Here is a 27,330-nt window from a genome sequence, read left to right on the forward strand (position 1 = left end):
TACAGACTGATATTACATCAAGAACGAGAATACAAATGCCACAACAACAAAAACAACAGAAATCCTGTAGGATCAAAAAACAAAATCCTCTAAAAAGAAGTTTATCACTGCTAGCTGCTCTAGGTCAGGTTCATGATGACTCTTGATCCTTTGGATCACTTGGTTCTTCCAGCAATCAAAGAAGGATTTAATATAGAAAATACAATTGGAATCATTCCATGAAAAAAAGTCCTTCAAAAAGGTTTTTCAAAGACCCTTGCTACCCATAATGTTAAGCTTTCTTTCTCCTTTCACATAGTACTTGTGCTTTGTAATATCCTCTGGTCATTTTTTTTGCCATAGCCAGGGGTCAAAACTGGTAACTCCAGAGAAATTCATCACATTAATATTAAAACAAACCTTACAACTTGGCAGGTCAGAGTTAGTTTGAACACTCTTCATACAGAAAGAACTAAAAACAATTCTTGAAACTCAAACTGACAGCATTACTGGTCTTTTCCCAGTTTGAGTTAAACCATGTCAGGTCTGAATTTTGTACACACTTAAAAAGAAAAAAAAAAACTCAGTTTTTACTGAATGGTGCTGGCAAGTCAGTTTCAAGATTTCAACTCAAATGGTCCAGTGGGACACAGAGCGCAAAATGGACCTCCATTCTCTAGTTGGAACAGGTATTGATGTTCTTGCCGTCAGCAGCATCCTCCACCAGTGCTAAGTGATAGTCAGTGGAGACTGTGAAGTGGGACACACAGCCTAGCAAGCCTCCAATGTACTGTCTGTTTGTGTGAAGAGCTATCTCTTTCATGCCACCTTCAGGTGAAGAACAGAGAGAAAGCAGACATAAAAGGTTAGAATATGGTACTGCCGAGGTAAAAAATGATTGCTTGATCTACAGTTCATATCTTTATGAGATTATGAGTTGTGAGCCCAACATACCAATATATAATGGTCCATTTATATTGAGTTGTCTCATCTTGCCAGGTGACCTGCCTGTCTTTGCTCCATAGTCATCAACTGTCAACTTTCCTGACTGGCCATCCCTGAAGAAAAAAAAATTACAATGGTAAACCAATAAGTAAAGTTGAAAAACGGTACAAAAAAATATTTTGTGTCAAAGAAAAGAAAATAGGAGTAATTTTAAGGTGCAATATGTGCAAAAATAAGTCCAGTTAATAAAATAACTTTTTCAGGCTTACCTGACAGCCTTTACTCTGTGCCATTTTCCATCGCTAAAGGTCCCGTTGACTATAACGCTAGCCACACCACTGCCCAGATTATAACTTTAACGATATGGAAATGCATACAGACAATTAGTTACAACCAACACATACCTCTATACTGGGTGCTCAACTCTTCTCAGCCTTTCGTGGGTTTACTGGCGCACCTTATCATGTCATTTGCACTCTTGCACTAAACTTTCTTCTTTTGCTTAAATCTGCACTTTTAGTCCTCGCTTCTTTTTCATCAAAGGAGACAGATGGGAAACCAAGTGCCATGCAGAACTTAGACTTTGACTTGAAAAGTTTCTTTAGATATATTTTTGCTAAAAATGATTTGATAAGCATACATAACTTTTTGTCACATCCTTTCTATTTCACAGAGAAATACCTGAGGATCAGAGCACCATCCTGGAGACCCATTGAAAGGAAGTCACTGTTGGGTCTCATTGGACTGTCCCCTCGCCAAAGCAGCAAGCCATCCTTGGCTGTGCTCTTAAAACGCATGAAGAGGTTTGTCCTGGACCCAGACACCCTGCACAAAATTGGGAAATGTAATTACTGAACAAGTAATGCAAGAAGATTAAAATACATATCACTGTTGCAACAATATCAAACACAGTTTGTTATTTTCAGCCTTTGTTATTTTCAGCAAACGAAAGGTATATGTGTGTGTGTGTGTGTGTGTGTGTGTGTGTGTGTGTGTGTGTGTGTACTTATTTTTTGCACATACAGCAAGTCCATTTAATGTAATTTAAACATTAATATTCAGACAATGGAGGCTGAATAGTTTAAAGATGTTAAAGGAGGGAGAATAATTTAACACATCAAGTGTATACTATAATTTACATACGTTTCATTACCAACCTTTTAAGGATATCTCTGTTGTCATAGGTCAGGTAACTTCGGCCGATGAACTGTGGAATTTCTATGGCTTCTGTCACAGCTGGGCAGAGAAACATTTTTTTTTATTATTTCATCACAAGGTGGCAGCATCAGCATGTATCTTATCTCTACAGCTAAGAGAGAAGACTAGATTAAGTTATTTTCAAATTCACAGAAGATAACTTACTGTTCAAACAATAATTCCCACACTCTATTCAATGAAAGCATTAAAAACAGAAAAGGCAAAGACAGATTTGAGGGAACAAGTCATCCATTACATTATTTTAAAAATACATTACATGAGAAAAAACCCTTTCAATCCCAGACAAGAGGAAATATCATGCAAAAGGTTTTAAGACATATGAACAATTAGACACAAACAAATCACATTACTATCATTAATTTATTTAAATTGTAACATAGGCTCTTCTTCGCTAAATGCATGAACCATTGATTGTTCAATGAAGGATTTTTGTTTTTTTGTTTTACCCTACAAAAGACAGACATACCAAAAACAGATGTATATTCATTGTTAGTCCTCCAAAGCAGCCTCAAATGAGTCTCAAAATGATTTTCCCCCTCTTTCTATAAACATTATGTAAACCAAACTCCGCCTTCAGTGATGTACCATCTAATGTTTTAATCTCAAAACAACAAACTGTGAAATTCTCTGCAGGGTCCCATGAATCTTTTGGATGTGCTGGTAAATGTTAGAGCAAATCAATCAGTGAAGTTTCACCAATATAAACCATGACTGTTAACTGACTGAAGAATATACAAAAATATGACTCAAAGAAGGAAGTAGTAAACTTTTCTTAATGCAAGTGACCTTTATGGCAGTGCCTCCCGTCATACCCAAGGGGGCAGTCACATTCATATCCATCCCACTTTGGCCTGCAGGTCCCTCCATTGGCACAGGGACTCTGCACACATGGGTGTGCTGAATTTGCTACATTGACTCCACCAGCAGAGCCAGTTGTTATTGGGATTGTGCGGTCATTGAGTATCAGCTGTGGAAGTGAAAAGAACAGAGACAAAGACGAGGAGCAGAAACAGGTAAAAAGGTGTACAAAATTTCAACAGACATCACAATGATCAATTTTGAGATTGTAGAACTTAAACAAGTGATATGTTTGTTTATTTGTGCAACAGAATAAAGTATTGCCATCCACTTACTGTACCGCCAGTGGGATGGATTTGAATTTAAAGTAATGAGCAATAGTCTTTGTAAAATAATGTAAGAAAATTGTTTTCAAAAAGCATCAGAAAACGCATACTCTAGATTTACTTTTTTAATACTGGTGTTGGTGATTGTGTAAAAGCATTCACCTTCTGAATAATTCCAGTGAAGGGTTTTATCACACCTGCCGTCGTCTTGGTTTTATCAAATTCTGGCAATCCACCAATATAAAGAGGTGAGCTGCAGTTGATCTGAGTGAAAGCTCCCTGAAAAGTAAATATGACAGTGAAAAAGATTAATTAGGTTATGTCCAACCGTTCATATATAAATATTATGTCATAAAAATTAAAGTATTGAAGAAAATTTATATAACTCTGGTATTTGCTATGCTTACAAAATATGTCTTGCTGAAGAATTAATGCTTGATCAGCTATCCCAGCAAAGTCAGGGAACTGTTCAGATCATATCTGTTTAACGTCGGTCCATCCAGATCCAGTTTTGTACATCTGGGGATGTCCAATACGGGCTTAATATCTGAACATCAGAGCAGGACCCTGTCTGGACGTCTGGGGACATTCAACATTGACGTCCAAGTGACTTCCATGGTGAACGTTAAAATTTGTAGGGACATCAATAGCAAGAGTCTAAAATACATTCTATAGTGAATTTTAAAATTGCATTAAAAAATTTGTTGTAAAAACTTTCATTCTGGCTACTCAGAGGACGCTGAACTGACGTCTCTCGGACGTCGCAAGTTTGCAGGGATAGTTTCCACTCGTGCACTTTGGGCTTCAATCAGCTACACCCATTGAAGTTGAAGGAAGATGAAGGAATAGCAAATCACAAACAAAAGACATTTTGCCCATATTTAACATTGGGACTGCATGTAAAAACATTGTTTTGTGCGGTAGGTTCGCTGTGTTGTTAAATGGGACAAATTTAGCATCGAGTTTCCTTCTTGGCAAAACAAACTGATGAAAAAATTACTAAACATATCAGAGATGCCATTATTTTTTCTTTTACTTTCAACAGATGAGCACAGGGAAAATCTAAGAGGGACTGCTATTTTTGAAAGCCTAAAACATGAGTAAGTGATGGATATTCATTCAGAAGGTGACTAACAGGACAGCCATTTTGCTTTTCTTCTACTGCAAGTGAAAGTGCTGATGTTACTTACACAGCTCTCAGAGCCAAACACAGTGTGTGCGACAGCTTTGTTGCTGAGATTGTTATGCATGTGTTGTTAAACATTAACAGACCTAATACAGTTTTTGGCAAAACATACTGTAGATTTAAAGTATACCTCAGCAATTCCTTCCATTGGCCTCTGGCTATCCACCTGTAGGATACCACTCTTTGCTGTGCGAGACACTCGTAACTCATGCCACGAGTCCAGACTGATCTGCTCCTCACTCCTGCATCACAGATCATCCCACATTTAGTGCGGAACATCTAGTTAGAAAATATCAAAGCAATAACCAAATGAAAGAAACAGAATATAAAATGATTGTATCTATCTGGCACCTTATGACAGCTCCTCCAGAGCCGCAGTCAAATCTGAACTCTACATATCTGTCAACCAGGTTTATAGCAAGGAAGTCTCCGCTCCCTGCGTCATCACTGTAAAGCAGCAACCCATCCGGCATCGACGGCTGAAATGTCACCTCAAATTCCATAAAAGACAAGTAGCTCTGAGAGGACTGAGGCCACGGGATGACAGCGTATGAGAACACGGTCTCATTGAAGAGTGGTGAGGACAGTGAGAAACCTGAAGAATTGGAAAGATGACATGAGAAAATAAGAACAGGAAGGGGGAAAAAAAAAAAAAGATTTTGGGCCGTTGGGAAAGAAGAGATGTAAGCATTAAGATGGTTAAAAGGGAAGAGGAGGGAAAACAGGAAGTTAATGAGGAAAATGAGGAGAAAGAACATGGGGAGGGAGAAAAGAAAGTGCTGGGTTATATTGTTGCAAGCTGCTCTGACATGCAATCAATCCTTCAGCCTCCGTATAAGAAATAATCATCGTCATCTTAACCAATTTTCTTCATAGTGCTCTTAACTGTTGAGTAATTACTGTAAAGGGCCTCTGTGACAATACATGATAGCCAGTGAGTAAGAAGAAACCACAAAGGGATTTTAATTTCTACTTTCACAGATGTTTAAAACAAGATGTGTGCATGTGTGTTCTTTGTGCAGGTGTGATGATGAGGAAAACAGAGTTGACTCACTCTCTTCACATAGTGCTCCCCTGAAGCCAAGTGGGCACAGACAGATGTAGCCATCAGCACGGTTTGCGAAGCAGACTCCACCATTGGCACAGCTGACCATGTCGCACACACTGTCGCTGCACTCACCTGGTATATTAGGACAGACTCAGCTTATCTACATGGATAACTGAAAATATGTGTACATACTTATGAAACAAATACAGTTTCAGTGGTTGTGTTGTTTCCATATAACTTCTGATAATTACCGGGTGTATATAAACAGAAAAGAAATGTGGGAACAGGAATTTTAGCTGGAATAAACATGTGTAAAAAGTAAAAAAAAAAAGGGAATATTTTAAAAGATACACTGGAACTGAGAGACAGTCATAATTAACCTATCACAAAATAAAGAGTGCACAATCTTCTTTTTTTTCCAAGGTTGGAGATTTTGAGAAGTGCAACATCAGATAGAGCACATTACATAACAAAAAAGCTTTTAATATTTTCTTTGCTTTCGAGGCAAACTTGTTTACATACAACAAGTATTTAACCTTCATAAAATCATGTTTTGCAAAATCCTCTGTGAGCCTAAAACTTTACCAACATTTTTTGCATCTGCTTCAATGACATAGTAGCCAAGACCCAGTTATCAAAAAAGCAACCTTCTTTCTGTAATTTCATCACTGCGATTCAGATGGTTTAACCAGTGGATGAATGTGGTCATTATATGTCATGGTCTGCTCAAATTTTTTTTAATAAAGGGAAATTACAAAAGTATCAGGCTGTGTAAAGAAGACAGCTACTCAGCTGACCAGCAAAACCTGTTTGGAGAACTAGTGCATTATGGGTAGCATGGATAATAATCATATTGCACTGGCAGCCACCAAAGAAAAATAACATTCATTACACAAACTCGCACACATACTGTGTGCTTTCTCACCAATGTCAGCTCCACTCAGAGCTCTGCCCTGAGGCCAGGGTCTGATGTCAGTAGCCTTGTTGTTGATGGTCAGACTCTGAATGCAGCCAACAAAGCCTTGATTTGCCCCTGTCGCCCTGACCAGCCAATAAGCACTCGGGGCTCCGCCCACATACAGCGGCGAGCGGAAAGTGATCTTAGTGTACTGACCCTGAAAGAGTAATATTGAAATGAACAAAATATGCGTCATCTTCAGTAGCTGTAAACACACTTTTTACTACTTGGAAGACAGTCTGATCCCTGCAAAGTCAATATTGTGAGTAATAGATGGGACAACCTTTGTTATAAACATGGACATATATACATGAGAGGTGGGGCTCATCAGTAGGTCCCGAAGCTGTATTTTGAGAAAATAAAATGCTGTGCAATAGTAATATGTAGACAAATCCCTTTATCTTCTATGGGGTATTGTTACCTGTGAGCGTCCAGATATGGGGTTGTCGTTGTCCATACGGAGCCAGCCACTCATGCCGTCTCTGAAGACAGTTACTGTGTGCCACTGACCGAGAACAATACGACTCTCACTAACTATCTGAGCAGCTCCCGTACCACAGTTAAACCTGTAGAGACAAAAATCCAACAGGTATCCACTGTCATGAAAACAATGCTGCAGATTCTCCCCTACCATGGACATTACACCTTTTAAAAACATTTCTGACACTTAGATGGTAAATGTGAGACTACAGCCGGCAGCTTGACTTTGAATAAACATGGGAACATATAACGAGGTTCATGTAACAAAATCTGCCTGCCAGCATCCCTAACGCTGACTAATCGATATCTTGTTGAACTCCCTGCAATAAACAGTTGTATTCACGTGTCACATTTAGTTTAAATTAATGACATACAAAGTGTTGGTCAGCTTTACAGACACTGCTCGGTGGATTGGTACCTTATTGTAGAGTGAGGCTAGCTGATTGTGCTAGATAAGATAACCCTCTTCTGCGATAGCTTCATATAATGTACAGAAATGAGAGAGGTAACATTCTGCTCATGTAACTCAACAGAAAAGCAAATAGGTCATTTCCCAAAATGCTCATCTATTCCTTTACATGTGTGGGTCTGGCTGAAATACAAAATGTATATTCAAGGCTTCATGTTTTTATAGTCGTTAAATCCCATAAAGAAGCGTCGAAGCCCTTTAAAATAGTATGCAAGTGTTATTATCAACTGTTAGTTTTATGTTCATACTTTTTTTTATGTTTCTCTAGATGCCTCTGAATAATTGCGAGGAGAGCCCTTTAAAATCTTTTATCTTTTAATAACCCCTATTTGACCACAAGTATGTGACAGCTAACATTGTGCTTTAAGTGTAGTATATATTTTGGTTGCTTTTCATTTCTATGCCAAATCTAAACGGACAAGTGAAACACACTGGACATGTGAAGTTTGATTCACAGTCTTCCTCACCTGTAGTGAAGCTTGCCTCTAACCAAAGCCAAAGAGGTAAAGTCTCCACGGCCGTGTTCGTTCTCTCCACAGTAGAGCAGCAAGCCCTCCTCAGAGTCTGACTGCACCAGAGAGAAACTATTTCAAATCCATTTTCATCACAGACGGGATGAGAGAAACTAAGGTGTAAAAACAACACAACGATTTACCTTGAACTCCAACGTGATCTGAAAGGTCTGATAAGAGTTTTTCAAGGGTTCAAAGGTCATGTGAGAGTAACCGTAGAACCTGGGAAAGTTCACTGATACCACTAAAGAAGAATAAAGGATAAAGATATCATACATTTATAATAGCAGCGGGTGTGGGTTGGAAGTCAGAAGCGTCATATACTTCCAACCTCAACAAAGAACTACGTTAGTATAACAGAAATGATGGCTGTTCACACTAAATGAAATGGACCAAAGACATACGCTGGCCATTTGACTGTAAAGCAAGAGTTTTAACCTCACTCGCATAAAAATCAACAAAGTAGGGCAGAAATTCAACAAGGCTTCTCACCCTCAGTGCAAGTATCCCCTGTTCGTCCAAGGTTACAGTGACAGCGTGAACCTCCACTGTCATAATCACTGAGACAGAAGCTATCAGGCGGACACACAGTGTCGTCGCAGGTCAGGTCGTAGACACGGGGTACCTCACCCTTCCAGGGGGACATGGTTGGGGTGGTAGGGATGCTGCGGTGAATCAAAAGCAAAAGAAAGATAATTCAGAAAAATCTCTGCAGAGTTATGAGTTTTGGCAACAATTTCACTTTCAGACTCTGAGTTTATTTAAATGTGGCATTTGATCTGAAATTGTCCCATACCCTTGGAACAAATTTTTGTTCTTTTTTTAGGCAAACAAACAAAAAACAGAAGGTTCACAAAAATGCAACACAACAGTAGTCAAGCCACTCTATTTGCTCCAGGTAATAACATGCCGTGCATCACAACCAGACTGACAGCTTAAATTGATGTGACATTTCAATGTTGTAGCTACCATCTTTATCTAATAATTAAGTTGAAGAGCATCAAAAAAGCAAGGTGCAGAATTTTAGTAACAAGCAAAAAGCCCTACAGAGACGACAAGTTCACAATCAAAGAGCAAGAGGAAGAGCAATAACAATCAATGCAACACTAAAATGGCCTCTCTTTTAAAAGAGAGGCTATTTCGTCCTCCAGTTGCTGATAAAGAGCACCAACATCTTATCAATTTAAACAGATTCAGGCTTTAAAACAGTCATGAAGTTAAACAATTATATTAAAAAATATCTTTTGAAGATGCTGCTTACCTGGTAGTGCTAGTTGGGGCAGGAGTTGTGGTGTCAACAGTGCTACTGGGCTCTGATGTGACTGAGAAAACCAGATCTGTGAGGTCTGGGAAGATGGATGAGGTGGTGGTAGACACTGGTGGGGCAATAAAGTTGGGAGGAGCGATGGTGTTCATACGGTAAACAACATTTCGACCAGAGGGAGGACCAGAGCGTGAACGGAGTTGGGACTTCCTGTTGTCCTGACTGATGCCTGGGAACGGCTTCAACTAGGGAACAGACGAGTAAAGAAATGACAGAAAAAGATTAAATATTTGAAACATAAAATTGTGTCGTAGTTTGACTCATTTGTGATCAGTTGTTTTAGCCAAAATGTTCAGCGGCTCATATAAACTTTATGTGTTTCTTTTATGTTATTCAAGATAAATAAATAAACTTAAAGTTTTAATTAGTATTAACCTACCTCTTCAATAAAGATATCATAATCAGAGTCATCAACGTCAAATCCATCGTCATCTTTAATCCTGGAATCTGTGACGTAACGCCCATAATCTCCACTGCCAACATCTGATGCACCTGTTACAAATGTCAGTGACAAATATTACATGACCATCATTACATGTGTTCAAGGCCATGATGATAAAAACAAAATACTGGAAAAACGTTTTTTTGAATTAAAAAATACAAGTCATGAGTTAAATGCACTGAATGTAGGTGAGAGAATCACATTGTTAGAAAGCAAGATGATATGGGTCACAATAAAAGCCCACTCTGAATTGTCTAGTTTATCACACAAGACAATGCCACAGATGTTATGAGACATGATATGGGAGTGACACTGCAAATATACAGGTTCAACTTTGTTAAATATTTGATGTATTGCATGAAAGTTCCTGTGACTTAAGTTTCATGGACTATACCATGACGGCTACTGTGATAAGTAATCAGGCATGGTTACGTGTTTCAACTGGATGCATTCAGATACATTTAATATTTGAGTTCAATCTTATTTTTACTTTTGCTTTAGATATTTTGAAAGTGGACATACGGCAGGTTGGTGGTCATAAAATCAAACACTGTTTTTTCCAGGTTTAAATGCATTAGACTGTCAAAGTTTCACAAGGGAGATGACCAAAATGCACAACACCAGAGGCAGGAAGTACAAAGGAAACCTTTACTCACAGTGAGCTGGTGCATAGTTATAAATAATTCAAACAAGCCAACAAAAACCTCAGAACAAGCTGGGGTAGATACCAAAACCGGAAAAATCAAAAACACATACTTAACCAGATAGAGAAACTAAATTCCACAAGACTTTGGCACAGCAAACAAGAGACAACATAATCTGAGCAGCTGCAAACGAGGGGTATTTATAGGGTCAATCAGCTGAGAGGGATCAGGTGGACTGATTGGGGAACTGGGAGCAGGTGAGGTGGGAGGGCCAAGCAGGAGACTGGGCGTACAGAGACACTGGCGACCTCTAGTGGGAGGAAGGAATGACACAGGGTAACAAACAAGGTGAAAAAAACCGGAAAGGAAGAACAATAACATAAATTTATACATTAACACAAATGACCATCAAGTTAGCACTTTTCTTCCATGTCATATTTGCAGTATCACCACCATGTATGGCAATGACATTTCAGATACAGCAAGGTAGTGGTGACAAGGGCGGTCAAAATCATGACAGTTTAATTGACAAGCAATTCTCATATAAAATAGCTATAATTAATGATTTAATTGTCTCTTTCTTTTCATTTTATGACACTATTATGCGCCCGATTAAGTTTAACAATACACATATACCTTATGAATAAGAGGATCCATAGATCGGCATTAAATAATGGAACGTGTAGGTTAAATACAAAATACATTTCTGTGTGCCTTCAATTGCACAAGGCATATATGACATACATAATAACTTAAATACTAAACTATTACTCGAATAGACCAAATCAATTACTGACAATGACAAGTACCAACAATCAAAAAACCTAACGTACTATGGTGGTGGTAATTCTCCACTCGTGCCATTAAACCATAATAGAAGGTGAGGGCACAACAAGTTGTTGTGTGTTGATGAGTGTTTATCACAAATGATCAGGGAGTGGAAAGTGTGATCATATTTTACCGACTATGATGATAATGATGACGATGATGATGATTATAAATTGACAATTAGTAATGCAGCTGCTGTTAGGCTGGTTAGTCTACCTGTTAGCCTGTACCGAGGCTGCTGCGCCACATACTGAAAAGTGTCCCCTCGATACAGAACAGCGCCGTAGGGAGCTCATGGGGCACAAAGACAAAGCCACAGGGTGAATACCAAAATATGAAGCCTATTGCTACAAATGATGTTTTTCCAGCCCCGTTAATTAGTCAGTTGGTACGGAGTACTTTGTTTTTTTTACTGTAACAACTGGTCTGATTAAAGAAGTAATCAGATATTTTAACTATTTAAGCAGGCATTCAAAAATACAACAATAGCCAAACCCCATCAAAACTGTATATCACACAGTTTCAATATTTGTCCAGTTTTCAATATTTCCCTTCCACACACTATAGTACAAAACCAAACATGCAACAAGCATGTTCAACGTAACATTTTCCCTCCCGTCCATCTGAGAAAGCTTAATCTTAGCTTATGTAACATCCCCCCTTTTCTCCCCTCCCCCTTGTCTTCTTGCTCTTCTGCCTCCCAATCAATCTTAATAGTATAAATGCGCCATGCTTGAAGTTGAGGGATAAGAAATATTCCATGTGTACTGCTGTGATACTAGACAAACTATAAGAATTTCATGTATTAAATATACAATAAAAACTTGACTTTTAAGCTTGAATGGATCCTAAGATTTAAACTGATAATTAGCACAGTCTAATAACATTAAATCCTGAATACAAAGTGCTGGCCTACACAGAGAGGGGGGATGCCCAAAAAACCCTCAGCAAACTAATCTGCTGCTGTGTAACAATCCCCCTGAGTCAATACAACCCTATTTCTAACCACACACACACACACACACACACACACACACACACACACACACACACACACACACACACACACACACACACACACACACACACACACACACACACACACACACACACGAGCTGTCACAGAAAGAGCAAGAAGAGAAGTATGTCAGTCAGTCAAGCCCAGCCCCCGCTGTTCTCTCAAGCAGCGGTGCATGTGTGTGCATGTGGTTGCATCCATTAGGAGTGTGGATGGGCAGAGAAGGGGTCTGGCATCCTGTCCTTAATCCTGTCTGATGAGACTCGAACATAACCCGCTTTTATCCCCTGCTGAGAAACCACGCTTCTCTATCTCGACGTTTCTGTCAGTCTGTCTCCCTTAGTCTTTCTAACTGGCTCATCTTGTTTCATATAACTTTCATTGACATTACTCTTTACAATGTCTTTCTAACATAATCTATCTCCCTGTCTGTCTTTCCCGGCCCGTCTCTCTGCCTCTGAGCAGTCTTACAGGAGTTAGGGCTCCTAATTCAATCATTTAATCATTACACTGATAGCAAACATAGCGAGTGAAGCAGTGTGGCCTCATAATTCTGGATAATGTGATTGTGTTTACATGACTGTTGAATTTCAATAATCACATACAGGCATCCTTCGAAACCCTGATATGCAAAAGCATCCATTTGCACTCACACACAAGTGTAACACTAACAAATAACACTGCCCACCAATCTGTAAATGAATGTCACAGTCCTCCTTCCATTAGACATTATTGTTTGTACGTGTTGTTGTACGTGTGCATCTGGCACACACTTGTGTGTGTGTGTGTGTGTGTGTGTGTGTGTGTGTGTGTGTGTGTGTGTGTGTGTGTGTGTGTGTGTGTGTGTGTGTGTGTGTGTGTGTGTGTGTGTGTGTGTGTGTGTGTGTGTGTGTGTTTTAATATCAATCAGTCTTGACCATTCCCCTACCCCCTACGCACCACCAGTAGCCGGCTACATCAAAAATAATAATGTAAATGACTCTGTTGCTCCACATCTGCATCATCCAAGGTTCCGGTGACACACTGCCAGGTGTTGTCCTACATTCAAGCATGCTGAAAGACAAACTGCTCTCTGTGTTTCTGTGTCAAAACATTCCCAGTAAAAGTTTATGCATTTCACTTGGTAGACAAACAAATCTTGATGTGATAATTTGAGGACGTTCTAAGAGCTCTACAGAGCTCCAATAAAACAGAAAATATTGCAACATTTTAAGAAATTTGTAAAAAGTATATTAAAGATTTCTGGTAAATTTATTTTTCAAACTTACATATCATCTCCAAATTAACATTAACAGCTTCGTTTAGACCGGTAGACTTGGATCTGGTTGGTAGCAAAATGTGTTAATAGAGTAGATTTAGCATATTAAGCAGTACAGAATGAAGTTTGAATGGTCATAGAAGTTATCACTGCTGCAGAAAAATGTGACAGTCTCCACAGTAACGCTGCAGTTTATACAGTGTGGTGGAACACAGTAAACATTTCATTGTGAGAATAACTTTGATGATGCAAAAGATATACATGGTCTGTTTAGTTTTGTGTAAACGAAAGAGAGAGAGAGAGAGAGAGAGAGAGAGAGAGAGAGAGAGAGAGAGAGAGAGAGAGAGAGAGAGAGAGAGAGAGAGAGAGAGAGAGAGAGAGAGAGAGAGAGAGAGAGAGAGAGAGAGAGAGAGAGAGAGAGAGAGAGAGAGAGAGAGAGAGAGAGAGAGAGAGAGAGAGAGAGAGAGAGAGAGAGAGAGAGAGAGAGAGAGAGAGAGAGAGAGAGAGAGAGAGAGAGAGAGAGAGAGAGAGAGAGAGAGAGAGAGAGAGAGAGAGAGAGAGAGAGAGAGAGAGAGAGAGAGAGAGAGAGAGAGAGAGAGAGAGAGAGAGAGAGAGAGAGAGAGAGAGAGAGAGAGAGAGAGAGAGAGAGAGGGTGTAATGTTGAAACTGAACTGAAACAGTATGTTTTGAAATGTGGTCAAAATCAGAGTAAGCGTTCCTGGCTGCCACATCACAGCACATTGGCTCAGAGCATTTGGCCTTACCAAGAGTGCGCACAGGGTTGTTGATGCTGCTCGGTGGGCTAACTCCATGCACACTGACGGCCCTGACGACAAACTGGTACTCCGTTTCCGGTATCAACCCTTTCAAAACCATGGAGTTAGTCTCAATGGGCTCCCGAATGTACGTCCACTCCGTGTCCATTTCTGGCCTGAGAAGGAAAAGAAAAGAACATAAAGCATAAACTATTAAACATGATTAAATTGTGCTGAAAAGTTTTTTTTTTTTAATATTCTCTCATCAATATGTGACATTTCACAAAAGGCAAATTATCTTTAAGTTCTTTTAGAAATGATTAAACAAAAAAGAAGTAATTCTTACGGATGATTATATGTTATTGTGAGGATATTTCTAAATTGATTATGTTCCTGCTGCTGTAATAAGTGACTGCAAAGAGTATAGTATAGAAATGGTTTAGCTCCGAATAATGTAAAGACACATTTTTTTATTATTTTTTTAAGCGGCAATTAATGTATTTTTTATACAGTAGTATTTATGAGGCCCTTTAGGTATTCAAATATGGTGTGTATAATCTAGTCACAGTTTTGTCTCGAAAAAAGCAAAGAAAGAAAAGTATGAACTTATGAACTTTCTTTTTTTGCCTATCATCTCCAGCTTCCATCTGCAGCTGCCATATTTATGTTCTGAATCCTTGAGAGCCTTGAGCTACAACTATCTGTTGAATAGAATCATCTTCACCAACACTCAATGTGTCTCTTCAGCAAGACCTCTTTTGATGTAAGAAGGGAAAGGCTTCTGTCTGAAATGGCCCTTTTGTGTGGAAAATGCCCTCGCACAGAAAAACAGAACAATGATTCATGTCTACTCTCTCACAGTAAGTGACAGTTTCTCTGCCTCTGTGTCCCGCTCTTTGTCTCGCTCTCCGCTCAGTCACAGGGTGTTAACTCTGCATCATGATGGGCAACAAACTGTTTTTCAGGCTTGTTTCCTATATCTTTACAACTCATTTTCTTTTACTATTTTTCTTTTTAACAACTCTTTTAAATTCCATCTGATTTTCTTTTTTTTTTTTTATTTATGTCAGGCGAACTCCAGACGAGTTATTTCTGATCTCAACTTCCAAGACATTGTAGATGGAGGACTTGTCTAGACATGGCGGTGTGTGTGCAGAGAGTTTATGTGTGTGTGAGGCTGGACACGACTAGACAGAGAAGGAAATTCATTCTTTCGCATGTCCCATCTGATCCTTCTGTCAAAACACGTGGTTACACTGAACAGATCAGCACAAAGCTCTTGAGATCCACTGTAAAAGAGAGCTCTGTATTCTCTAGTATAGATATTTGATCATGCAGAGGGTCTGACTGCATAGGCTGAAATATGCAATTATCAACTTACTATTAATGTGGACCAATGAAAGTTTCGAGAGAACTGTTTAAATCTGGTTTTCTTTTAGTATGCTGCTTTATTAATGTTTTGTTTGTATTTAACCTTCCTGCTATGCTCGGGTCTTTCCTGACCCGTTTTCACAGCCATTTTGATGCAACGAAAGACCCGAGTACAGCAAGAAGGTTAAATCTATAAAGCAGTGTCACGTTTTTGCCAAAAATGTATTAGCGATCATGTTTTCATAGCTCAAAATGCTTATTTTCTTGATTTATAGTGTTCCCTAGCTTTTATAGTTGAAAAGTTTCATCTTAAACATATAATGACAATGACAATGACAATGATGTTTGTTGAAATTCAATATATGTCCGTACAGTAAAGAGGGAAATGTTCCACAATATTGCAGCAAGGGCTGGAAGCCGATTAGCCGAGCTTAGCATAGCATAGCAAAAAGACTCAAAGCAGTGGAAATACCTAACCTGGCTCAAAACATGTTAAGATCACTAATAAACGTGTGCAACAAGAGCAAGCAATAAGCTATGGTTTTGCAGGGAGTTACTACAGCTGGAAGACTGCTAAAATAAGTTGGTACGGAATAAAAGCATCTGAAGCAGAGCAAATAAGCAGAGAAAGCCTCGGGATGAATTTACGCATCAGCACAAGGTGAATACTCAGGACTGAGTAACATGGCATTGGATAAAGTCTCCCATTTGCATCAAACGATGTCTGTGTGTCTGCTTTTTTTATTGTACCTGAAAAATAAATACAGTGCCTGTCTTAGTGTTGAAGATAGTTTTCCCCTCATTCTTCTGATTCTGTGTTCAATTGGAACAACTCATGACCTCCATGCAGACTCAACCATCTCACTGAGTGAGTAAAATAATGTACATTTTATTCTATTGGGTTAATTTTTACATTCTCGGATGTAATATTTATTTGGCTGATTATGACATTATGCACTCCTAAGCTTTGCCTTTACTGAGATGCAAAATAGGTAACACAATGTTTTTATCCTAAAAAGTGGATTCCTAAAAAGGCTAAGGACTGTTGTTTTGCAGGATAGCGCTGCTCTTCTTTTTCCAATCTTTGTGCTAAACTGAGCTAATAACCTGCTGGCTGAAGCTTCATATTGAGCCTACAGACATGACAATGGTATTGATTTTCTAATCTAACTCTCAGCAAAAAGGCAAATAGATAATATTTTTCAAAACTACTATTGCAAGGTATACCATTACTCCCATTGTTGCAACATTGGACATTGTATGATATTCAAATGTGTTGTGCAGCATTTCTCCAAAACTTCCTGGTAAATTTGACATGTTTGGTATCTCTAACCTTGAAATCGCCAACAGAATTTGAGCTTTATCAACACAAACATTTGGACCCATCAAGCTTTCTGTGTGGCTGTAGAAGTTGTGGGAGCAGTGTTTTCAGGAAAAGCACTCTGAACTGTCTTCTTCGTCAATTAAGAAGAAAAACGAACAGAAAGCCGATAAAAAAACAGTCAACCTTTTCATTTTTCTTGCTCAGCCACAGGTGGAACAAGGCTTTTCACTTAGGCCGGTTCTTTCCCTGCATGACATGACCACTCCAGGCTAATAAGCGCCTATGAGTTGGTTTATTGATGTTTGTATGTGGGTGACTTGTGTGCTTTTTTTTTAGTGTGCGCATGTCCGTGCGAATCCGTGTTTGTGTAAAAATAGCAACACAGTACTGATGAGGTCTCAAAATGAAGGCTTAAATTAAAAAAAGCTTTATTAATTGCTTTTTTGCAGCTTATCAATCAGTTATGACTGACCTGATGTAAGCCACCAGGAAGTGAAGAACAGGTGCGCTTCCTTCGCTCTCTCCTTGCTGCCACGACAACGCCAGCTCTGTGTCAGATACCGCCATGACAACAGGCTGAGTTGGGGGTGTAGGCGGCATGCACATTTCTAATGGCAGAGAATGAGATTGAATTCAGTGGGAGATCTTAACAATATAGAAAAAGTGGCATCGGCTGTGAAATGGATTCCTTCTACTCACATACCATGTGAAGCAGTGCTAATGTCTCTGGGCATGCTGGGTCTGCCTTCCCCTGCCCAGCCATATGCTCCAACTGTGACTCTGTACTTAGTGTTCACCTTTAGATTAGTAATGTTCACATCCTGGAAGGTGCATGCAGAAAAGGGTAGGTATTGGAAAAGATAAAAAAAAAAAAAAAGAAAAAAAGCAAGGCAAGGATTGTTAGAGGCAGAGAAGGACATACAAGACAAAAGATAGTAAGAAAAAGTGCGAAAGAACTGGATGGAGTAGATGTTACTTACAAAGCTTGCTTGTCCATCAAATTGTCCCTTTAAGGAAATAAGAAAAGAGATTTGCATAAGTTCTGAGTACAAAGTCCTAACTTTAATAGCGTGTTCAAATTAAATAATTCTGAAAAAATGGCGATCGATTGCACAGAGGAATTATATATGATGAGCTTTTGCTCCACGGACAGTTCTTGTTGTAAAAATGAGTCAGATTAACTCATTGTTGGTTTTGTTGACAATAACCAAAAATGTAATACTGCAAGCCTATTATTGAAATGCTATGTCTTACAAGCATTTTCCCCCTTTGGATATTGTACCACTTTTACTATTGATGAGGTAGCATTGCAAAGACATTGTCTGATTCAAAAGTCAGGAGTTAAAAGAAATTTTCGAAGCACATACTTCACCATCTACAAGTAAAAAACATGAAACACTTATCACAGTTAAAATACTCACTGTGGTCAACATGTCCAAACTGAGAGGCACCTCCATCAAGGATGCCGTACCCACTGTACGTCCATTCTTCATACCCGTGTAGAAGACCTGAACGACATACACACACTTGTGTACAATGTTTTCTTATCCATTATTAAGACATAGCAGTGACAATGTAGGCATGACTCATGAGGAAGTATTACCACCAAACAGGACTGTTTATGAACTTCCAAAACAATTGGCCAAATGATCACACAGTGAGTTGTGGGGAAGCTGGGTAGCAGACTAATCCTCTTAGTGCAGACATATGGTCAAAAGCAAAGCACACACAGTCATTCTGATCCACAATTTGTCAATGGTTGACTCAAAACAAACACTAGAAAGGAAGGAAGCAAGGAAGGAAGAAAAGAATGTGAATTCTATATCAGAATAACAAAAGACATTCTGCAACCAGACCACTTTATGCCACAACAATGCAAAATTGCTGCCATTGCATAAGGTAACAAATGTTTTCTTCATTATGCCACAACACCAAGAAAAGCAAATACCACTTTATTGTTTTGGTTTGCAAAGAGTGAAGCAACACTAAATTAAGATTTCTGACCACATCTTTCTTTAGGCTACGATGCCTTTGAAAAGGAATACATTTGGCGGTGAAGGGGTTACATCCAAACGCCAGGAATTTCAAAATATCAATTGAGCCCTCAAGGCTGTGTTGCTGGACAGTGAGCTTGACAAGCACTTTAGACACAGAAAAAAAAGAAGGCGAGGACCACTCATGTCAGGCTTGCAGAAGGAAATGGGCATCCGTTCAGAGAAATAAGAGAACATTTGTGACATATTTGGGAAGTGGATTTTTTTTTTTAGGTTTGCCAGTTTCAAAACCTTTCGGTGCATTTACAAAAAGAGTTCCTAAAAGAAACATGTGAAGGCATGTTTTAGTTTGTAAAGCTAAATGCTTTATTTTTCCTTTACTTTTGGACTGTTTTTCTGGTCCACATGGCAGGTGTTGCCTCAGATGTGATGCACAGCAAGAAATATTTCATCATGAAAAAGCTGCCCTCCAATGAAGGACTACTGGATTGCAATTTTCAATGAAATACCCTGCGCAGCCAACCTTTGGCTTATGACTCAAATATGAGCAGTATGCTAAATCCTGTAAGACGGATCCTGTTCCTGTTCAGTCACTGTGTTTCTCTGAAATGATCTGCGTTATAGCTTTTGTCACTGCTATCAATGGGATGTCGAGGGTCAGATGTTGATAACAGTTGAAACTTTTTCATGTTCATTACAAATAGCGTTTGTATTGGAATAGGCCTACAGGAACAGTGTTGCTGCTCATGTATCATTACTTTATGTTAAATCTGCCTACCTTGTATCCTGTGATGGTGCTAACATGTCTCCGGGGCATCTTCCATCGAACACTAAAGGCAGTGCAGTTGATTGTCTCCAGCTGGATGTCTAATGGAGGACTCAGACGATCTGGTTTACACAAACACAAAGACAAAGAATCAGTGAGGGAAAACAGAAGACATACAACAATAAATGTAAGAGTATATGACTTTGATTAGACAGCTGTTATAAACTGTTTATCTTATTAATTGGCTTTAGATGACACAGAACCAGAAACATTTTGGGGTCCATTTGAGGCTATCATTGCTAAAGAATTTGATATTCCTGTTATCATCAAATTAACCAATACCTTAAAAATTCAACTGAACAAAATGTTGAGCTCTTCTTATCAATGTGTAATTTATATTAACAAAAGATCTAGTATTAAACCTACCACCTTCCTAGCACCAGATATTAGGTGGTGAGCAGAGTACATTTAACAGGTAGACATTTCAATCAGGAGCTGGTGGAGACCAAAACTGAACTAAAATATTGGACTCACGTTGACCATTTGGCCAGAAACAAAACTTTAAATGAACACCATTGCTGCTCTGTGTCTGCTGGAGGAGTACGACATAATCAACCGTTAGCGTGTTAGCTGTTTGGCATCATTGATAATGTGCTGTGTTTACAGGTGATGTGCCCCAAAGCACACAAAAAAATGTGTTCATGCAGGTTTAATGAAGTATATTAATAATGCTAAAATAAAATACAGAAACAGCAAACTTTTGAACACACAACTGTATCCCTGAGAGATTTACCTTCAAACATTTTTGTGTTGTTTTTATTTTTCAGAAAAAGTGGCACTCTCATGAGGCACAAACAATTCCTTATCTACTATAAAATGATATAAATCCATTTGAACCAAATCAGGTTTGCGTCTTCCCCAACAGGCAACTATATAGTATGAAAAGACGATTTCACCTGATGGTTTATGAAGGGTGGAGGGACCACTTGAGATGACACAACCTGTAATTTGAAGTGTTGGCTAACAATAACAATATCAAATCTGACTACAGATGTCATTATTTTCATCGGTGCTTCTGTGACACTTCAACAGATAATAAGTGTGCTTCCCGCATCCAGCCGTGGCCTGAACATACTTCAAGAGGGTCTTATGTGAGCAAGAAAGAGAAATAGCTACAGAGTTGTAGATCATCGGTGCTTCTGATGACCTGCTGTATATGCGTCATCAGGCTTTAGTGGAGAAATATAAGCAGACAAGGACCCTCAGAGCCTCATAGTCATACACTTTGTGATAATATTTACTGTATGCATAGTGAATGATTGTGACCAAAATGCTACAAAAAAAACTGGATCAAATCATAAAGTAGATGAATAAAATGTATTTTAAATTAATTCTATAAATGTATTTACATATAATTTAAGAGTGAAGGTTCAGGTCAATGTTTGTAAATATTATAAAGATTGCGAATGTGAAAATCTTGGGACTTCGGATTTCAAAGGCCAAATATTAGCTACTATTTTGTCTGTATGACTTAAACAAGGGCAGAGTGCTGGTAAAAATGGACATGTGGATCAAATAAAAGTAAATAAAACAAAGCAGAGCTCAGTAAAGTGAAATTTCATGTAGCTGCAGCCCTGCTCTTTTCCAATTTCTCTCTCCTCTTTATTTCTCTTGACTACCCTCTTCTCCTTCTGAAGACAAGCTCTCCTCGTCCTCCTCAATCCCCCCGTCTTCATCTCTTCTCCTTTCTCGTACCCTTTTCCCTGCTCTTTCATCCGAGTGGATAATGCAGTATGTCAGCTGAATTCCCTGATCATACATATCTCCCCAGAGGTGTGGCCCGGCTGATGCATGGGTGAGTTGAATTCAAAGAATTAGACCAGATAGAGAGGTTATCTCCTTAAATCACCATCCGTATGTTCATCAACATATACTGTAGCATCTTAATGTGTCCTCAAAATCTCAGTATAAACCCCCTGCAACTTCTGGATTATTTAAGACTCGATTCTTTGTTGATCCGGTTCCTGCAGATGCCTGCTCAGGTACACTGGTCGTAACCAGAGAAGCTGTTCTTGAAAAAAAACTGCATCTTTTGAGCAACAATGGTGTAAAAGCCTGTTCGTTCACACCTTGCTGGATGTTTGGACACTTTTGAGAAATGATCATTAAAGTTTGAAATAAAGGGGAAACGTATGAATAGTCTGCAAGCTGGATGTTTAAATATTGTGATGAAAAAAACACTTGGTAAGATGCAATCTAGATGTACTCCGTGACCTGTAGCCTATACATCTACATCTCTGGCTGCATCCCCGGCGACTCAAAGTGCCTTGTTCACTGCAAAAACACTCACCTCTGTCGCACACAGACCCAGAGAGTGAATCTAGTGAAACTAACCACCCCAAGCTTGTGACCAATCAATAGCCGCATCATCTGTTATTGTGGGTGACACTTGTGAAACAGGAATATGAGGTCTTGTAATTCCACTTGGGACATTAACAACTTCATACATAAGTGAGACAGGTGATACAAGATCTCTCTGGTCTCTCATCCTGTCAAACTTGGATGGGTGCCCGGCGTATTGTCCTAATACTACCGTTTAGACCAGATCTCCTTTGTGAAGGAGGTTGCTAACTTCTTTTAGGGATTTACCTTGTTAAATAAATTTAAAATTAAAAAAAAAATTATAGATAAGTTGCATTAGTGTACAATAGAGATCACATCTTAATGAGGCCATCAGGCTACTGAAGGCCAAAACGTCCCCAAACTGCAGATTTTTAATCTTGCTTGCCAAAGAGTAAAGCAGCAAGCTGCAGCATCTCTTTGAGGCACACAGGCCTTTTCTAAATGCACCAAACACACAAGCAAACTTGCAAAAGTGCCCACCTGTCTGTGACATTATAGAAGCCCACATCTGGTCTCCTCTCCTTTACAATTAGTGGTTGAAGTATTGTCCAAATAATAACTCAAGTAATTAACTGCATTTTATGGGCCAAATTTGGCAATTGAATTTTTTTCAGATTTAAAAAAAAAATCCAGTGACTTATTGGCTGATGTTTTCCTCTTCTTATATATTTTTTTTTCTTTTCTTTTTTAAGAGTTATGACCGAGAGATATACAAAGCAGGTCACTTTGCAGTTGAAAAATCAATTTGACAGTGTTAACCGATGGACAAACCACTGTATCTTTCTAAATTACCTCAAACATATTATTGTCATTTCTGTGCAAGGATTAAATCTGCAATTAGTTAATATGGTTAAAGGATAGTCCAGACTGTCCCACACATCCCTGTCAAATGTGTTTCTCTTTGTGTGTCAAACATACAAATATAAAGTCTTCTTTTAGACAGGTTTGGGCTCACAGATTTCTATACTTTTGACACTTTAATCCTACTCTGGCCAAAAACACAAAAAGATGCTCTAATGATTTGCTTTTGCTCTCTTTTGATCAACATTTATCCATTCATATATTCTGCTATAACTTTGTTCAGAAAAAAACACCTGTTTTATCACTCGGATTAAATATCCCCACTTTCAGATTCAGTTATGTAGAAATGGTGCTTTCTCCAGTTTTGTGTCTACTAAGAGCTGAAGAGAGCACTGCTGCGCTTCAGCATGGCTTAGGAATAGATGCATGAAGTTGAAAGGGATAAATGTAAAATACCATCTTCAAAAAATTAAAAAGAAGTTTCTCATTTATTACAGTCTTTCACCAAAGTTGCATGTACTGAGTGTGAGATGATGGAAAAATCAATAAAATGCATGTTTTCAAAACAAGTTCATACAATAAGAGTAAAAAATAAAGTTTCTGAATTGTTCTATCAAGGATTCAATAGCTTACTCTGACAGGAGATGAAACTGTCAAAACCCTGAAAAAGAAAGACCACCTTGTGGAAGGATGTCATTCAATTTGAACCCTTTCCAAAAACCACCAGCTTTGTTTTTTTAAGACTGATGTGATGCATGTGGACACTCAGTACTGTTGACATTCTCCCCTCCCTCAGAATGAAGCCTGAAAGACCTCGAAACCAAAAGCGAGTACAAATGTCACTGGCAGTCCTGAAGACAGAACTGCCGCCGTCCCCTGCATGGCGGTCTGAACTGTGGTGAGTTTACTGTGCTGACAGACAGATGTAAAAGTCAACCCAAAATGGCCTGTGGGTCCAAAAGAGTGAGGGAGAGCAAAATACAACAGACAGAGACAGTGACAGCGAGAGAGAACAGAAGTGATGGAAAGAGAGAAAGAGTAGGAAAAGATAAGAAACCGGGACAGGATGGCAAAGAAAGATAGAGACAGAGAGAGAGAGAAGGCAGTGGGGAGGATGAAATCAACATTCAGGGATTTCTGCCCAAAGCAGCACATCGGCAAGTTGGTGACGGTTGTACGGTTTGTCTAAAGCTAAACATGTACCTTTCTATCTTAGATAAAGATTTGCATATTCTCTAACATGTATAAAAGATACATGTGTACACTGTCTATGTATTACATAAGAAGTGTACACTGTAAACATACTATATATAGTAGGCTATATCTAGAAACCATGGCTTGCGAAAGAAATTACAGTTACAAAGTAACTGTATAAACATTTTTCTTTCTTCATTCTCTGTGCTTCAACACATTCAATTTGAAATTAGATAATATATACTGCAAAGTCTCAGCTTTACTTTGAGTAGGTTTACATCCAGGGATTCAAAAGTAACTGAACTGGTACAAATGAAGTCAAACAAATTCATCCTATTTGAAATGTTCTGTGGGAAATGAGTGCCTTGAGTGTGAGTCTTTGACCCACAGACATCAGACGCCTCTGCAGTGATGCAGCCACCTGTGGGGTCTCTCTGCCTTTAGCCTGATCCAGCAAGTAGCATGCATGGTCAGTCTTAAGATCGGGTGACTGACTTGTGCAGTCAAGGACATTCACCGCTTCACCCTGTAAAGCTCTTTGGTAGCTCTGGTCGTATATTTAGGGTCTGTGTTCTGCTGAATGATGAAGCCATACGTTCCCTTGTCGTAACAGAATAACAACTGTTTTTAAGTATGATTTGGCTCATGGGTTGTTCATTTTTTACTCCACACATTCCTGTTTTCCATCATTTTTGTATCAGTTGATTTTAGTTTTATCGTTCCATATAACTTCGTTCCAGATCTCTAGCAGTTTCTTTGAAAACTGCAGCCTAGCCTTTTCTGTTTTTGAGGCTCACCAGGAGTTTTCATCTTGTGGTGAGTATCTGAGGTCAATCCAATTACCTTTAATATCTCTATTGAAGATTTTTTTTTTCTTTGTTAAGCCTCATAATTATCTTCTTCACTTGCATTGTCACCTCTACCCTCCACAGACAAGTCCACCTCAATCAAAATATGAACCCTCAACTAGCCATCAACTCTGAGTTACATGTGAGCTCTTTTATGCAGGAAAAAAAACACTGAACAACCCACAGCTGCATACAAATATTTAGTAGCCAAGTGTCCAGTTACTTCTAAACCCTTGCAATACATGCACTGTGTGTTGAAAGTGCTAATTCTTTCAGTAATGACATAAAGATACTCAAATTAAGATGAAATGCTGCACTTTAATGCAGTTTCCATAATTGTATTAGAAAACTAAAAGAGCTGAAGCACAAATTGTGTAAATGTCCAAATAATCTAGACTGTACCTGTGTCCTTCCCCTCACTAAAGTTCAACCTAAAATCTGAATTTGAACTGATCATATTAAAGCCACAGCTCACTGATTATGTTTAAAATGCTTATTTTTGTGCTGCAGAGAGGATCTGTTTTTAAATGTTAAATGATTTTGATGTAGCTACAATTATCACTTTAATATAATCATATGATGATGTGTGTCACCCTGATGGTGAGCATCTAAGAACCAAAGTTGTTGTTTTTTTGACTACATTACCTAAAAAAAAAAGTTTGCCTTAAACACAATAAAACAATGCCAAGGTATTGTTTTATGTAACACCTAAAATGTGACAACATTTAACATTAATGATAATGAAACAAATGGCCTTCATCCCCTTGGCTTTAATATAAGTTTGAAAATTAGTATCCCAATAATGGTTATTAACATTAACCTACAACTTGCCTTGTTTTAGCGGATGAACTTACCAGATCTCCGAACATGTGACCTCCTTGCACAAAAGCAAACGCTGGCTGTGCAAATCGCAAAGCAAAGTAAGTATAAAAGACTCCTCTCTCTACATGTAGATTCCATGTCTTCTTCTGGTCGAAAGTTTAAAACCGTCAAATGTTCATTTTATCACACATCCAAACGAACGCAACTGTAAATGTTACAAATCCCGTCGCTGATAAAAGTTTTCTCAAGTAAAAACCGTTTTTTTTTTATCCAAATTGTGGCGCAAACGCCATCCAAAGACATACAGGATGTGCCCGAGAGGAAAGGGCAGCAACGGTTTGCACTGATAAGATTACAGTCTGTAAAAGATCAGTGGGTTCGACACATTAAAGGACGGACAACCAGCCAGCCGCTGTGCCCCGACAGGCGCTTTGACAGACGACAGAGAGGGTTGTCCCGACGATTCACGCGAAACACGCAATCACTCGCACATCTGAATGATGGGCACGACCATTCTTACGCATGAAGATCGCTTTCGTGTCACGCTCCGGTCCGCGTCTTAGACAACAGATGAGATGAAGAACGAAATGCAGGAACGTGGGGCCATTTAGAGCTAAGAGGATAATAAGCGTCTAATCCGCACACTGGACACAGATGGAGAGCATGTCTTGACGCAGAGGCAAGGGAGCCGCTCAAGCAACAGACACTCCATATTAATTCTCTGTGTGTGTATGAGTGTCTGTGCGTACAACAATAAACAACGAGTTCATTAATTAATGTCTGTCAAACTATTCGTTAATATGTGATCAACTGATCATGTGTGCGTTATTGTGGCGTCAAAGATAGGAAATCCGAGCAAGAGGAGTGCTCCGTGAGTGTTTGTAAACTGAAGAGCAAGAGCCTGTTAAGGTAAAGGCTGCTCACAGCCTCCCGTGTTACAGCTTTATTAAAAATGCACTTTTATCCATTTCATGTCCTGCACAAATCAGTGTCAGAGCAGTGCTGTGGCCAGTAAATTAGTATAAACTTGTATCTGACGGGCCTTGTTTGCATGTTCTCACTGTGCCTGCGTGGGTCCTCTCCCAGGACTCTGGCTTCCTCCCACCATCCAAAAACATGTATCTCAGATTAACTGGTGATTCTAAAAAATTACCCTTCGGTGTGAATGAGAGCATGAACGGTCTTTGTTTCCGTCTGTCTCTATGTGTTGGCCCTGTGTTGGACTGGCAACCTGTCCAGGGTGTACCCTGCCTTCGCCCAAAGTGAGCTGGGTTCCAGCCTTCAGGCTCCAGCGTGACGCTGTTCAGGATAAAAAAATTTTTTTTAAAAGGGTCCAGATATTGGATGGATGTATTATATTAGGCATAAAGTGGTAAAATCCAACCCAAAGCCATTTTCCTTTTCACTCTGCCTGTCGTATGACCAGAGCTGAATATTAGGTTATCCAAAGGCACTGTATTTTAAAGGCAAATGGCAGCATTTATATACAGCTTCTATTCAAAACACCTTAAATTTACCCATTCACACAATCACAAGGCAGTGAGATGAAATGCAAGGTGCTGAAGTGAACATTGGAAGCCATCCAGGGTTCAGTGTCTTGCCTAAGGACAGTTTAACAT

The 27,330-nt window shown here is 39.0% G+C and overlaps 1 protein-coding gene across 2 annotated transcripts; it reads right to left on the reverse strand.

The window, feature by feature from the left end:
- Nucleotides 1-26,052, reverse strand: LOC138621404 (pikachurin). Of its 2 annotated transcripts, XM_069699429.1 has the most exons (26): nt 25,744-26,052; nt 19,656-19,765; nt 18,305-18,391; nt 17,864-17,890; nt 17,587-17,704; nt 17,356-17,491; nt 14,198-14,364; nt 11,374-11,448; nt 9,623-9,735; nt 9,181-9,428; nt 8,412-8,584; nt 8,063-8,163; nt 7,875-7,975; nt 6,880-7,024; nt 6,426-6,615; nt 5,507-5,632; nt 4,804-5,047; nt 4,583-4,694; nt 3,429-3,545; nt 2,929-3,109; nt 2,287-2,310; nt 2,082-2,160; nt 1,606-1,749; nt 1,194-1,277; nt 934-1,037; nt 1-807 (listed from the first exon to the last, which is right to left on the reverse strand). In XM_069699429.1, the coding sequence occupies exons 1-26, from the start codon at nt 25,847-25,849 to the stop codon at nt 656-658; spliced, it is 3,264 nt and encodes a 1,087-aa protein (XP_069555530.1). In that variant the 5' UTR covers nt 25,850-26,052; the 3' UTR covers nt 1-655. The 2 variants fall into 2 exon arrangements, with proteins under 2 accessions (XP_069555530.1, XP_069555531.1); XM_069699430.1 differs by lacking the exon at nt 11,374-11,448.
- Nucleotides 26,053-27,330: the final 1,278 nt, after the last annotated feature.

The sequence above is a fragment of the Brachyistius frenatus genome, unplaced genomic scaffold, assembly GCF_029030835.1.
Source record: "Brachyistius frenatus isolate BFR_SWC_R1_liver_20210118 unplaced genomic scaffold, ASM2903083v1 Contig_30, whole genome shotgun sequence".
NCBI classification, from domain to species: Eukaryota; Metazoa; Chordata; class Actinopteri; family Embiotocidae; genus Brachyistius; species Brachyistius frenatus.

Coding starts and splice junctions, on each gene's coding strand:
- LOC138621404 (XM_069699429.1), bottom strand. CDS start 25,849: ATGGAATCTACATGTAGAGAGAGGAGTCTTTTATACTTACTTTGCTTT. Junction 14,365..17,355: donor TTCCTGGTGGCTTACATCAG/GTCAGTCATAAC, acceptor TTTCCTTCTCAG/GCCAGAAATGGACACGGAGT. Junction 1,038..1,193: donor CACAGAGTAAAGGCTGTCAG/GTAAGCCTGAAA, acceptor TTTTTTCTTCAG/GGATGGCCAGTCAGGAAAGT.